This window comes from Tetrao urogallus (genome assembly GCF_951394365.1).
Source record: "Tetrao urogallus genome assembly, chromosome: 2".
Taxonomy (NCBI): domain Eukaryota; kingdom Metazoa; phylum Chordata; class Aves; order Galliformes; family Phasianidae; genus Tetrao; species Tetrao urogallus.
Window position 1 is genome coordinate 37,445,850 of NC_136814.1, and position 15,086 is coordinate 37,460,935.

Here is a 15,086-nt window from a genome sequence, read left to right on the forward strand (position 1 = left end):
CTACATAATGAGGGAGACAACCGTATGTTGTACAGCATCTTTTTCTATCAAACACAAAGTAGGACTGCAAGCAACTGCTGTGAGAGGAGAGGAGTTTACCAGGACTAAATTAGAGTTGCTGCTCCTTGGGGCTTCATATCAGCCAGAGTTTTCTTAACTTTCTGGGAGCAATTCAAGTTTTGAGGGAAAAATGATGGAAAGTGCTGCTTTCCAGTTCCATAAGTCTGGAATGACAATGAATAATGTATGTGTTATCAAATTCCTCAACTTCGTAAATTAATGACTTTTATACTAACTTATAAGATTCAGATAGCTTTTAAAATTGCAATTTATTTATTGCAATAAGCTGAAGGTGGTATCTCAGTGCTAGGCTAGACTTAAATTTATTTCTTGAATTAAAGAGTCTATTATATATATACAATATGTACAATAACACTTGTACATCAGACATTTTTATCTCCTAGTAGGTAGCTTATGAGACGATCAAGATCAGACTGCATGGGGCCCTGAGCAACCTGACCTAGCTGTAGGTTGGTTCATTTCATAGCAGGGCAGTTGGCCCATATGGCTTTTAAAGATCCCTTACAACTCAACTGACTCTATGATTCTTCATAAAATTGTGTGAGGAGGGATTGTTTGGTTGTTTCTTTTTCTTCTCTGAGACTGAGTTATGACGTCTTCGCAATTTCTGGACGTGTTCAGAAGAGATCCTTGATGGCAGTGTTTGTTGAGAGAAGCTTTTTTAGGATGAGGAGTAAAATCTGCTGTAGTGACGTGACAGGTACTTAGTGTTTGTCAGGAGGTTGTTTTTAATCTTTCTCTGGTGGCAGCAGCTAGTTCCCTCCAGGCAGCAAGCATGGACCTCTATATGCAGTAATTCCAGGCGAGCATTGCTCCTGTGTTTTGAGAGATCTTGCTCTTGTGTTTTGAGGGATCTCAGTTCCTTTCATTGCAGTGTTGCTGGAAAGAAATGAACCCGAAAACTTTTTGAGAACCACTGGTAAATACTATTACTATCTTGTTACTCTTTTTTTCTCTAAATTTTGCATTTGTAATATCTTTGCAGGTGGTCTGTCCAGACTGCAGTGACGATATTGCAGTGAAAAAAGACAACATTCTCGTTCGTTCTTTTAAGGATGGCAAATTGTAAGTAGGAATGTACAGACTGATAATGAATAACATGTGTACCAGTTAAGCGAATCACAGTGTGAGATACAGTGAATACAGTACTAATAACAGTTCTGAAAGTTTCTGCAAAGATTTTTTTTGTGTTTAGAAAACTGTAAATGGCCTACATAGTGATAAAATTAGCCTTCAACTTTCTTAATAATTGTTACAACTGTGGCAAACAAAGCGTTTCTTTTTTCTTGCTCTGATTGGAGCTGGGCACTGCTTTTCAGAGTCATGGCCATGTGCTTACCCAGTCATTAGAAGATGTGTGTGTTTATGGAATATAAACATGCACACAGCATTTTTTTTTCATGAGGTAAAAGGTGTATGTTTGTCTGAGTATAGACTACAGCTGCATGTTAGCGTTCTCCAAAAAGAGCTGTGATGCTATTCAAGGGAGGAAGGAAAATAGTGAAACCTAGAGAACCAGTTTGTAGGGGGTTCACGTAGAACAGATAACTTTGTGTTCAGCTCATGACACTCAGGAAGGAAGTTTGATGTATGTTAATAGTATTCTCTTTTCTTGGTTTTAGTTCTAGTTTTAAAAGCTCCAGCTATTTATTTTGCTTAGCTTGTTTTAAGAGAATGCTTTTGCAGAAAAGACAATGACATATTTAATGATTTAACTGTAGTTTAGTTACTTAGTAAGTCTAGGCTATTGCTTTCTGGTGCCATTTGCAGTTATTCGTGCGTTCAGTGCACATCACTGGAGAAACACATGTGTGTGTGCAGGCAAGTGTGTGTATACATGCTTCACCTCTCCCTCTCCACAGTCCAAGCTGCTGTTCACATCAGCTTCTTTGAATCTAGCCACAGCAGAAATTAAAAAGTGCTTTGTTTTTCAATTTGAAGTATTTTGTATGTTAATACTCATTTAGGTTTCATGTGGGGGAGGTGTTTGTGAGTGAGTAGCTACTTGCTAAGCTAATGTGAGCTTTTTCTCTAAGGAAATATATACTAGGCAGATTTGAGAAAATGTATGTTAGCAGAAAGTTTTCTTCAATACGTAGTGAATAGATTATGTGCTGTAACTACATTTATGTAGAAGTTTTTATTTTAGTCCACTAATGGGTTAATACCATACCAGACTGTTATACAATGGAATTGTTCAGGTATCCTTCATATTCCTCTTCTGTATTGTTAGTAATTGTTATGATCTTAGTGATCAGCTCTGTATTATAGTGTTAATTTAGCTTTGAAATCCTTATAATATATATTTTTAATAATATTTCTTGGATGCTTCTTAAATTATCTAGTGTTTCTGTGCCAAGAAAAGATGTTCGGGAAATTAGTGAAACTTCACCAAAGCCTGATGCTCTCCTAAAACAAGGTAAAAATAGCTTTCAATGAGAAAACGTGTGCATCCATTTATTTTATGCCAGTTGTACCAACTTTGTGATGGATTGATTCATGTCTTAAAAATGCTAAAATTGTTAAGAGGAAAAGATCCTATATACCTTGAGGCTAAACACTGCTGAAAACCTGTAGGAATGGTTTTCTTCAAACAACAAAAAGCATCCTGTCTTAAATGTAGATGTGTCAAACAAAGGATGTAATTGTACAGTGCTTGTTAGTTTTGTAGGTTATTTACTATTCGGCCTTTGTGTTCAACCTTAGTAGAGTTATTTTTTATCACAGCACTCCTGGTAGGTCTGAGGGAGCACTTCTATGCACTCAAGAACTTGGAATTGTGAATTTGTTTGAAGGCTGAAGCCTGTATGATTTAACTTCTAAAATGGGATTGTAAATATTCCCTCCTCCTTTTCCTCTTTGTTTAACGTGTGTAAATCACAGTGTAAACTCATTAGTGGAGGAATTCTCTCAATTAAATATATTCACCATCCTAATAATAGCTCTGAATAATTTGATGTATGGAGAAGATGAGGCTAGTTTGGCTGGGTAAGGTGAGTAAAGATGGACAACACAGGGATTTAGTTGAGATTCTTTGAAGTTGGGGTGGAATAGTTGATTAGCAGTCCTTGAGTCAGCTACTTTATTCGATTAAAACATTTGGTGAAATTGATCCTTCCTTCACTGCTAACAAATTGTGGTCCTCTTACAGCTTTTGACCAAGCTCTTGAATTCCGTAAAAATAAAACTGTTCCTAGTAACTGGAAAACAGAATTGAAAGAAGACAGCTCCAGCAGTGAAGCTGAAGAGGAGGAGGAAGATGAAAAAGAAAAAGAGGACAACAGCAGTGAGGAAGAGGCAAGTGAAGTTATTATGCAAGTAGCTTAGATACACAACTGATGTTATCAAGACTAATATTTAGTTAGGAGTTACTACTATTTGACAGCATATAACATCTTAACGCAGGCAATAGTTTGGCTTCTCAGCTTTTAAAATCTCTGTTTAACAAAGATTAATGTGAAAATATCAATGTGGAAGTCTAACAATTATCTTCGAATCGCTAGGCAAAGAAAGTGCAGTCAGTGGCCTGTGTCAGTGAAACTTTAATTTAAAAAAAAAAAAAAAAAAGAGGAAGGTAAAACTCAGATTCTGTTTTAGAATCTTTCCTAGAATTGTGCTGATCTTAATGCAGCCACAGAAGGGTTGCAGTACCTTGTGAGAGACTGATCAGAGTGAGGAAGGATAGATACTGGTGTGTGCTCTCATGCATATTGCTTTCACTAAAAGAGAGAAAGGTTGCCCTTACTTATGCATATTTCTAAATGGATCTTGGCCACTGCCTATCAAAGGTTAAACCGTCTTCCATCTGGAAAGGTACATGTTTTAAAACAGCTAAATGCACATCCTGGTGAAGGATATGCAGTGTATTTTTATTACTTTAAAACAAACCTTCAGAATGCACATATCATCTGCTCACGTGCTGGGTTTAATTTCAGAATTCAGTGCTAACATTTATTTCTTATTTCATACTTATTTATTTCATTTCTTTTCATCTATCTACTACCTGACAGTCATTCTCAGCGAAAGTGTAAAGTATTTCTCTGCAGGCATATGCCTTTTCCTGGAACAACTTCTAGGCTCCCTTGGAGAAAGCAATTGGTTGATTCAAAGGATGCATGAATGATATATCTGTTTAAAATCTTTCTGGAGGGTTTTAAACCCTCTTTCTCTCCGTTTGAATAGGAAACATGCATGCACTGTAAATATCACTGTCTGAAGTTATCCTCAGAAATTTCTGAGGTGTCAAAACCCTTGTTCAACTTTATGAGCATCCTATTCTTTGATAAAACTGTTGCTTTTGAGTATGTGAAATCATTAATGTTAATAAAAGCATATCTTGGCGTTCTGCCAAGACTTTGCATGTGTAGAAGATATATTCTTAGTATCTTAGTGGTTGACAACATTGCCTGTGGAGAAGGGTTGCAGCTAGGTGATCTTTGAAGTCCCTTCCAAACCAAGACGTTCTGTGTTTCTATGAACTTTCTCCTTGCTTTGAACACCCATTTTCTTTGCACAATTCTGTTGCAGTATTGAAAGGCAAAGGAGTTCTTTTTCACCAGTGCAGATCATCACATTTCTTAGAGCAAATGCCAGTCATGGCCCAGTTGGGTTTCCACTTCTTTGATCACTCTCCTTCCAAATAATGCATTGTCTTTCTGTAGTGATGTTGCTGGTGAGTGTGTTGTGTTGTGCAGAAGGCCGTAGTTTTCCTTTATGGCAGTGTAGTAAGATCCATGTATGATTTTAGCATTACTATAAATAATTGCACACACAAGTGATGATAAACCTTTCTACTGACTGTAGAACTACACCTCAGTAAATATGTCACTCAACACATGTTTCAAGGCCCAGTGGAACTTGTTACCTTTTATACAACAGCCTCACCTAAGGCAGCTTCTCTGAGCTGTTTTTCCTGACCCGTGTTCTTGTCACTTTTGAAAAAAATAAGCCAAACTAGGCTTACATGGTCCTGTTTTGTGTCTTTCTCCCCTGTATGTTTGTCGCCCTGTCCTCCTCTCTGTTTCATGCTCTCAAATTACTGTCTGGCTCGTAACTGTAGATTCTTTTATGAAGCAGAAATTTCAAGTAGCTTCCATTGATCTTTCACTGCTCACTTTTAACTACAGAAAGCAGAATCTACTGGTTTTCTAGTAGTGAAAAGAAAAGAGATTTTGAGACTCTTGAATAACTACCAAGAAATGTGAGTTGTTGTACCTTTCTTTTATCCTGTTCTACTGAAGAATTGCTGTACTACAAAGCTATTTCTCTGGCTACCCTGATGTGAAGAAGCAGAAGAACTTTCAATCAAAGCATGGAGTCTGTGCACTCCTCTTTCACCTTTGTTCTTTCTTTTGTACTGGAAATATGGAGCCCTGCCTCATGCTTGGTTTTCTAATTCTGTTATTCCCTCCCAACTTTTGGTCCAGAAAAAAAAAAAAAAGATGAGGAAAGAAGAAAATTAGTGGAAAGAGCTTTATTTAGCTGGCTGTGAAGCTGGAAGAGAGGCTTTTTGAATCTTTCACTTGGTGTGTATTTTCAAGGTCTGTTTCTCTGATTTGTTATGCTGCTGACAGTAATGCAGTAAGCTGAGATTTCCATCCATAGTGGAAATTTAAAGAGCGTGATAGATAAATGGTTGTTATGGTCTTTTACTGACTACATAATCCTTCGCAGTTGTAGCTCTGACATACTAAAAGGTGAGGCTCGCTCTTTCTTTCTTTCTTTCATTTCTTTATTTTAGGGAGGATTCAAAAGTGAGAAAATCTTTGCTGCTTTTCCACAGGCAGCCGTGATCTAAGTTGTGTAGTCTGATATGGGCTCTGGTATGTTGAGAAACAAAGTGTACTTCCATGGACTCAGAACAGTTCTTGATTTTTTTTTTTTCCAGAGCAGGTTTGTGTCCAGCCATGGGCATGATGAGCAAGAAGATTTTTCTGCAGTGTAACATGCAGTCATTTTATAGCAGTCATCCATCGCTACTTATTTTAGGTGGAAATATTTGCCATCTTCAGCTATGCTGTTTGTAAATATTTGACCTTGTAGCTTTTGTCTTTGGAGAGACGGTTTCAGAACTCCCAATTATCAAAAAAACATCTTTTCTTAAGCAGGACCTCTGAGCTTGTTCTTTACAGAGCACCACCTGCAGATAGTTCTAGCTCTTTCCAGGATGTGTTGCCTTCTTTTTCTGCTTTGTAAGTGGAAGAATGGAAAGTGCTTTCCTTTCCTCTTCTGAATCTGACGGTAGCCGAAAGGATTGACAAGGATTCTCTCTTTTCTTCTGGATTACAGTACTGTGTGACTTTTATTTGCTGCTTTGAAGCATGTTGCTTTTTTCTAGATCTCGATATCAAACACATAAGCTAATTTCTTTTACCTTTTTGACATAGACAAATTAGAGGGTACAGAGCAACCTGTCTGGTGCTGTGGTTAACTAACTTGGAAATAAGCAGAGGTGACAGAATATGGTATGTCTGCCTTAATCCACAGTCTAGGAAATCCTGTTCTGTACTCAGTGATTATTTAAGAGATTCCAGAAATGTTTTAGAGAGTATTAAGAGTTAACAGTATGTGTAGCATGTATTGATTTTTGTAAAGATTCTGAGAAAGAAGTCTTTTCAGAGGCACGCGAGGTCTTAAGCTTCCCTCTTAACACACTTTCTTAGAAGGCTTTATTGGGAATATTAACGAGGAATATCCACTTGGCATTTTGACACCTCTTTGCATTAATACATTTGAGATATAAGTACTTTTCAAACATTACGTCTTACAGGGAGGAAAGAGCAGCAGTGTTATGTTCAGCCTACTCATCACCTTTATTTTAGTTCCCCTGACAGACATTTTGCATCTTGAAAGTTTTGTTGGGTTAAAAGCTTTCTCCTTCCTCATCTTCCATCCCTTAAATAGTCTGTGAGACCACTTCCTTATGGCAAGTAGTCTCTTGTTGGTGAGGAATGGAGGAAAAAAAACACAAATAGATGTCTTTGATCTCTTCACCATGTTCCAGTGCATACTGGTAAAATTCCTATACTAGTACCTGTCATGTGTGACATGACAAGAAGGAAAAGAAAGAAAAAAACAAAAATAAAAAAAAATCCACATCTCTGCCTCAGTACTGTGTACCCCTTATACCAAAACCAAAGAACAGCAAATCTTAATACTTTCCAATCGGGACATTTGTGGTTATATTCAAGTTTGATGGTAGCAGGTTCCATCCTTGCTTACTAGCAGTGTGGACTTTCTTAACCAAGCATATATCTATATGTATGTGTCTGTACTACTGCTGGGCTGCAGCATCGCTCCTCATACCAGTGGAGGATTACTATATACTCCTGACTCATTCTGGTCCTACCTTGTGAGGATGTAACCTGTCCTCCTTGCTCATCAAAATAGCCTGCACTGAGTTTTGCTGGTGTACTAGGTAGTGGGTAGATTCTTATCCTCTCATGTCCCTCACGGAGGCTTTCGTCTTGTATTGCCTTTGCAGTGGCTCTGACTGGAGTACTTCATTTGTAGTACTTCATGAAGTACTTTTCATTGTACTTCTGTTATTAAATATGCTTAAATGTTAACAATTTCAGCACAGGGCAAATAGTTCTTAATTATTATTATTATTTTTTTTTTGCTGGTTTGCTTTAGTACGTTCTCCAAGTGCATTTAATGGAGAAAAGGAAGTATACAACAAAAAGACCCCACTACAGCCTTCCTTAACCTGATTTTCAGCCACAATTTTTGTTTCTTTTTCGTCATGTTTAACAATTGTATTCTGTTTCTACTGATTTCTGAGCTGCCTTGGTCTGACTTTAAATACAGTGTGTTTGGTGAAGCTTTAACGTTTAGCAAAAGGAGGCTGTTGAAGGATAAAAAAATAAACATGGAATGGAGATGCGCACACACAAAAAGGTTTTAGAATTTATTAGTTAATTTTAGAAGCGTTCCAGGTAGTAGTGAAAAAGGAACGTAGAAAATTAACTTCTGTTCAGCATATTGTTTTGAAGTAGCTTTGTCATCCATTTCTAAGAATTCTGATTATAGGCTTAATATTTTATATTCAATATACCGGTTGTGGCAAGTGACATTTTCTAATGAAATTAAACCCTAGTGCTTTAAGAAACCCTACTGTTTATTAATTTAGGTGAATCTAATACAAGGCTTTATTAGTGCAATGAACTGAATATCCAAAATATCCATTGTTATTTCAGTTCTGGGATTGATCCTGCTCACTACGCACGCATTCAGCTGGTACCTCATGGCAGTAGCATGCGGTGTCATTGGCTGTGGTTTGTCAGTGCTGTGGATTAGAACTTCTGAGAAAGTGCAAGCATGATTTTGCCTTCTACTTCATTCCTGAAAGTTGCACAGTGCATCCGAGCATTAAGAAATTGCTTAACTGCAGAGGAAATAGAGATCTGATATCCCTTGAGCATTAATACTGGTATCTACCAGACTTTGTGTAAAGGAACAAAATTAAGAATATATCTTGATGGTATTTATGATATCTATGACAGTGATTCATCAAAAATCCAGTTTCAGATGTGTCATTACAGTTATTGTCTTATGTATGTTGATAAAGTGTGCTATGTAAAACTCCATGTGGCATAGCACTGAGGCCAGTGTTATTCTTTGTGTAGTTTCTTGTTCCTGACTGCAGTAAAAACAAACTTAAACTTTTGAACCTAAGTGATTTTCTTATTGATAGCCTGTAACTCACAAGTGTGAAATGTTTGTGTTTTTTTTTTTGGTTTTTTTTTTTTTTTTTTTAACAGGAGGAAATAGAGCCTTTTCCTGAAGAAAGGGAGAACTTTCTTCAGCAATTATACAAGTTCATGGAAGACAGAGGTACGCATTTCCGTGTTTGACTTGTTAGATTTAGAGGTATTGCTTAGTAATACTTCAAAGACCCGAGTCTGTGAACTAGTAATGCTGTACAGTTTATTTTTTGAAACAGTGAGACTGCATTCCTTGCTTCTGGCTTCCCATCCTCTTAGATGATGAGTCTGTCTGTTAACTCTGGCCCTCAGCAGGACTAGGCTGGTTCTTTTAGAGGCATCTTTTTCAGTGGGTGAAATAGAAGTGTATATATAAGAAGCAAGAGAATTTGCATCATTTGTGCATACTCAGTAATATATGGAATAATGCAAATATCTGAATTTATTTATATTATTGAACTGTAGGCAGAATGGCTTATTAAAACTCGTGAGTTTTAGTTTTCACAAAAAATAAGCAGTAGATGCACGAGATGGTCAGAAAATTTACCATACTATTGAATAGTGCAGTAGCATATGTGGAGTGAGTTTCATGTTGCTCTCAAAAAGATATTTCAAAACACTTTAACTGTCTATCTTTACAGGGACTCCTATTAACAAACGACCTGTACTAGGATATAGAAATTTGAATCTGTTCAAATTATTCAGACTTGTACATAAGCTTGGAGGATTTGATAATGTGAGTATTACAGATCTATAAAGTCTGGGGATGGTGTTTTTCCTTAAGTAGGAATAAAGAAAAAATCTTGTGTAGCAGCTCCAGATATTAAAATTGAGTTCTGACAGAAACTAGTTACATTTTAAATCAGTCGTCTACTCAGTGTGTTGTTATTGCTGCATAAAATCAGCCAACATATGTGTTTCTGTGAGATTTCAAGAAATGTCTGTCTGATAAAATTGTTACCATGAAGTGGAAAGTGTCACTGCTCAGTAAAATCCCAAAGGCAGGTAACTGTAAGTTCAAGTTGGTTGTGAGACACTAAACTCCTATCTGTTCTGGGCAATATATAGAGGAACGTGCTGACTGGAATTGGTCTTAGTGCAGTAGTTGATGCATAGGGAATTCTTGGTCAAGCAGATTCTGTTACTGCTTTGAGCTACTTCTCATAAATCTAGCCTGTCAGCTGAGGAGGCTGGTTTGTGCTGTGCTGCCTTTCTACTATACAAGGGAGTATGTGATACTGATCTTGTACTCAGTATCACAGTAGATCTGCTTTACCGTCACAGATGGTGAGAAATGAGCATGTCACACTGTCACAAAGCTTTGACACTGAAGAGTGTGTTAAAGATATACATTAGCTACCAGTCTTAGATTATCTAATGCAGTACTGCAAGGATGTAGTATTGTTAATACTTGGAATGAGTGTTTTTCTTTCCAATTTAATTAAAGTTCTAGATGTGATATTTCAAGAATTCTTTTAACTATACTGATCTTTGTATTTGTTTTTTCCTTTATTATCACCCGGAGAGAAAGTCCAGCTGTGGCTTACTAAAGTGCAGAAATGCTAAATTGCTACAAGTAGTTACGCTAAACTACAGTTTGTGTTACAGTGAAAGTACAGTGTATGATAAATAGAGATTTTGTAGAGATAATTAAATATTATTGTATGAAATGGTAGACACAGCTTGGTCTTCTATATCAGTGAGTTAATTCAGCAACCATTGTTATATTTGCTTTAACAGATTGAAAGTGGAGCAGTATGGAAGCAAGTTTATCAAGATCTTGGAATCCCTGTATTGAATTCAGCTGCAGGATATAATGTTAAATGTGCATACAAAAAGTAAGTAATAAGCAGTGCAGTTTATGCTAAAACAGCACTAAAATAAGTAGAGATCTTGTGGTAATGGTGGCAATATACATAGATTCTATACATTTGTTTATAATACAGTCTTTGTAAGCTTTAAAATATATTGCTCCTGTTAAGCTTCTGGTAGGTAGCATGATTTTTCTTCAAAAAAAAACTTGCTTATCAGAAACTTTTTTTTTTTTTTAGGTATCTCTATGGCTTTGAAGAGTACTGTACATCAGCAAATATTGAGTTTCAAATGGCATTACCAGAGAAAGTGACAAGCAAGCCTTGTAAAGACTGTGAAAAAGAAAAAGATTTAAAGATGCGTGAAGATCCAGAGCAGGATGTAAAAGAAATAAAAGTGGATAAGGAGGAGCGCAAGCAGGAGGAAGTAGCAACAGTGCAACAAGAAGAAAAAAAGCTAGCTGAGAATGATAATGAAAGTAAAGAAAATGATAAGCCCGCTCTTCTGGTAAAATATTTTAATGTTCGTATTATAGCCTGTTCATAGAGACAGATAGTGTGTTGATGAATTTGTACTAAGACTGAAATCTCTGTAATGGATTTAAAACCAGACAAGCAACATGCTGTAGGTTAGTTTTGAGCTATGTTTATCTCTTGTGCCTGTCTTAGAGATTCGTGATGTCAAAGGCTTTGACTTGGTAGGAAGCAGCTGCAACTTTCCACCTGTTTGGGGCCCTCTCAAGTCAAATGAAGATCAATTAGCATGCAGCTTTATTGTGATCTGGGTAATACATGCTCACAACTACTCACACAGCAATTCAGTGCTGATACTCCTATTTTGTATTGAACTAAACACAGCTAAGAACTAAGCCCTCCTAAGTTCTACAGAGATATGATATGTGCAGTGGTATAATCAGTTCATTGACCCAGAGAGACAAATCTTTTTACCTTTTTGAAATTCAGTACTGATCCGGTGGTTTAAGAAAAGGAGATCTAAGGTGGTAAGCTGAGCAGTGAAGGCACAGCAGTTTGCTCTGGAAGCAGTATAGTTTTTCAAGTCAATATGCAACTTAGCTGTGATGTATGCAGGTGGCACCAGCCCTGTTCTGTCTGCTGGTGCAAGCTCCACAGTGACCATTAGTGCTGATGTTTCTGCATCCTGAGTGCAGACGTATCCTGTGAAGTGTTATAAGAATTGTGTGCTAATATTGTAGCATAAACTGCCTGGGAGTACTGTTGTGCTTACATTAAGAATTTAAAAAATGAAACCAGTGGAAATGCTGTAGTTTTAAAAAGAGCCCTAGAATCCAGTGCTTTCTTCTTCCCTTCACAATAACTTGTGCATTTTGTTTTTCTGAAATCCTCTAAATTTTTATTTTTTTCTTGTAAATTAACTTAAGGTTTTATTGTCTTAGGGAAACAAAAAAAATTTGCCAGATTCAGTGTATACTACAGTGCAGCCTGACCAAGAAAAGGACTTGAATGTAATCAAAACTGAAGATGAAACCAAATTAGAAGATAAAGAAGAGGAAAAGATTAAAGAAATGGAAAATTCTACCATAAATGCAGAGGGTGACGAAAAAGACAAATCAGGGTAAGTTACTCTGTTTGTAATCAGATAAGGCAACCGGTGTGTGCTCATTAACTTTACTCTTGTAATTTGAACTTCAAATCAGACCTCCCTGCTGCAATTAGGCTCTTATTTTCTGAAGACCTGTATTCTCCTATCTTTCTCATGGTTAGTGCTGCTAAAGGTATTAGTGTAATTAAAAGTATGTAATCATTTTTAAAGAGCTTTACATAAGGCTTTTAAAAGATCCAGCCCAAAATATTTGCAAGCTGAACAATCAGTAGAATGTATAAATCTCACTTAAGATAAAAATATTGCCGTCATTATGAATACTGTTTGTCTATTTAACTTGGTTGCTAGATTTTGTTGTTGGACAGCGGTGTGTTCTGGGTAACATGGGAAGAGAGGGAAATACCTTGCATCATTTAGTAACAACTTCCTCACTGAGCAGAGATGACACTTGCAGGAGACTCTTGTGCAGCCCTTTAGGCATGAAATTTTGAAAGTAGAAGATGAATTACTTGGTCCTGTGCATCCTTAATACTTCCATGGATGAAATGTGCACAGCTGACTTTAGTTATAGAGTTGGCAACTTTTTACGTTTCATTGGATAAAAATAAAAAATAAAAAATTGACAGCCAGATCTTGAAAAGCAAAAACAAAAACCAGCCGGAAAAACAACAAAGAATTTTAAAGTAGCATCCTGTTCTCACTGATGTATGGGGTGGTAACAGTTCATATTTTTAGAATTAGAGGCTTTCTGCATTATGATTTCAAGTAAGAAGACATAGGTAGCTGTTATGGGTCATGTGTCAAAGGTCTAGTTTAACTGAGTATATTGTCTGTAACTGAAAACAGTACAGGTGCTTAAAGGAGAAGCTTTTCTTAAGAGGGAAAGCAGCTAATGGTACCTTACTCTTTCTAAGCAGTTTGAGTCTCGTGGATTTTTTATGTAGTTGATCACAGTTGTTGCCTGACCACTCATTTCCTTGTTCATTCCACTCCTCCTTTGCTATATTTAGCAGATAAACTCTCTTCCATCTTAATATCGGCAACTGTTATTGCTTGTTCTGTCCCATTGAAAGTTTGAACAGAATGCTATAGCTCAGTGTGTTGATTTCCAAGTTCATTTGGAAAAGTTTTTCAGTTTTCTTTTAAGCGTTTTGATATCTGAAAGAATCCCCCTGTAAAATGTCATCTTACGTATTGTCAAGGAAACTCCACTGAAAACTTGTATAACTCAGAAATCCAGAATAACAAGAAAAGTCAAATTTACCTGAACACAGTAGAAGAATCTTTTCCCTGTGAATGTGAATTCATTTATGTCCTAGGCAACAATCATTTTAAAAGGCTGGTTGCTGGAATTTAACATCTTGTTTTATAAGAGCAACCAGAAAAACGGTTCTGTAACAGGTTTTCTGAATTTTCAAAATACTAAAGACTAGTTTCATGATACTTTCAAAATATTTAACTGAATGTAAGAAAATCTTTGCGCTGCTGAGGGAAATACAGTAGTTAAAAAGATCCCGAAGTACTCTGTGTGTTATTGTGGTGGCATTCAGTACTTGCTTGTATTTGGAAGTAAGAGTGGTTTAAAACTTTTCATGCTGCTATAGGAAGAAAGTACAGCTATTAGCTGCATTTGGTCTGTGTAGTAGTTCTTTTTATTATTATTTCTGATTCATGTCTGGGTTATTTGTAACAAGAAAAACATGATGCTCTCCTAATTTTTCCTTCATAAAACCAAAAAGATGTTTCCCCTTAATTTTCCCCGATTCATCTGATGGTTAGGCTTTTTTCTGCTTCTCTGTACCCATCCAGTAAAGATTAGCATTTTCTGTAGCAATTCATTATTTTTTGTATTTTTGTAGGAAGTCGTTTGGAATAGAAAGCGTAACTCTAAAAATAGATAGAGGTGATGGTAACATTTCCAGGTGTATATTTTCCTGGAATAACAAACTTATTTAAATGAAAGGTCTGTAACAGCTTGTAGTCTCAGCATTTATAAGCAGCATTAAGTACTGTAGCAGTGCTGTTAGCTTAATTTCTTTTGCTATTTTTCTAGAGATTGATAGGATTCTGTACTTCCTATAAGCTGTAAGGAATTTAAAAATGATGCTGACATCCTAAGTACTCGAAAAAATGATTATGATATACCTTTGTGGTATGAACACCTTAAGGTTTTTGTGAGCCCCTCTTCTTATCGGAAGGGGAAAATGTTGTGGATTGAGTTCTGTGCTGAACTAACATACAAATGAAAAAAAAGCTAGTGTATACAAAGCTAACATACAAACTTGGAAGTTAATCGCAGAATACCACTGCGGACTGATTTATTTTTTTCCTCAGTGTACTCCTGAAATGAAGTTTTAAAATATTGACTATCTATCTTCCACAGTGCTAACCAAATAGCCAGTCAAATGGAATCTAATATTACGTGAGGCTAATTCATGGAGCTGCTCTTTGAACTTGTACCTCTAGGAATTAATATCCTGTAGATACATCTTCATGTAGTATGTACATGAACATGTACATCTTCATGTACATCATGTACATCTTCTTCATTACATAGAGATGACAGCAGGCAGAAAAACTTCAGGGTTGCCTGCAGAATGCATTGGCTGGATGGGAGCAAATTTGCATCTTTGTAATTTCAGGATATACTACTGGAATCCAGAGCTGTTTTTTACTTCCAGAGGCTTTGTTTCTGCAAAGCCATGCGTCTCAACCCCTTTAGATAGCAATTGCTCCCATGTTACCCCATTGGACTTTTCCATTGGAATTCAACAATATGATAAATAGGAAGAAAGCCCGCATGTGCTTCTGTTTCTCTTCCCTGAGTGTCTGTATCTTAGCTACCTGAGTATCTGTGCACTGAGAACCGTGCAAGAGGCAGCTTGCCTCTTGTTCTGTATGTTCCTG

At 36.6% G+C, this 15,086-nt stretch overlaps 1 protein-coding gene across 1 annotated transcript in view; it reads left to right on the plus strand.

Annotated features, from left to right (window-relative positions):
* ARID4B (AT-rich interaction domain 4B) overlaps positions 1-15,086 on the plus strand; it is a gene marked incomplete at both ends in the record, with an annotated part of 57,114 nt that overhangs the window by 20,022 nt on the left and 22,006 nt on the right. Inside the window, 8 exons of the mRNA XM_079550311.1 lie at positions 1,067-1,146; positions 2,427-2,500; positions 3,233-3,378; positions 8,844-8,916; positions 9,428-9,522; positions 10,527-10,624; positions 10,838-11,105; positions 12,013-12,191. Of these exons, the coding sequence (XP_079406437.1) occupies positions 1,067-1,146; positions 2,427-2,500; positions 3,233-3,378; positions 8,844-8,916; positions 9,428-9,522; positions 10,527-10,624; positions 10,838-11,105; positions 12,013-12,191 (1,013 nt within the window). The remainder of the gene's footprint in view (positions 1-1,066; positions 1,147-2,426; positions 2,501-3,232; positions 3,379-8,843; positions 8,917-9,427; positions 9,523-10,526; positions 10,625-10,837; positions 11,106-12,012; positions 12,192-15,086) is intronic.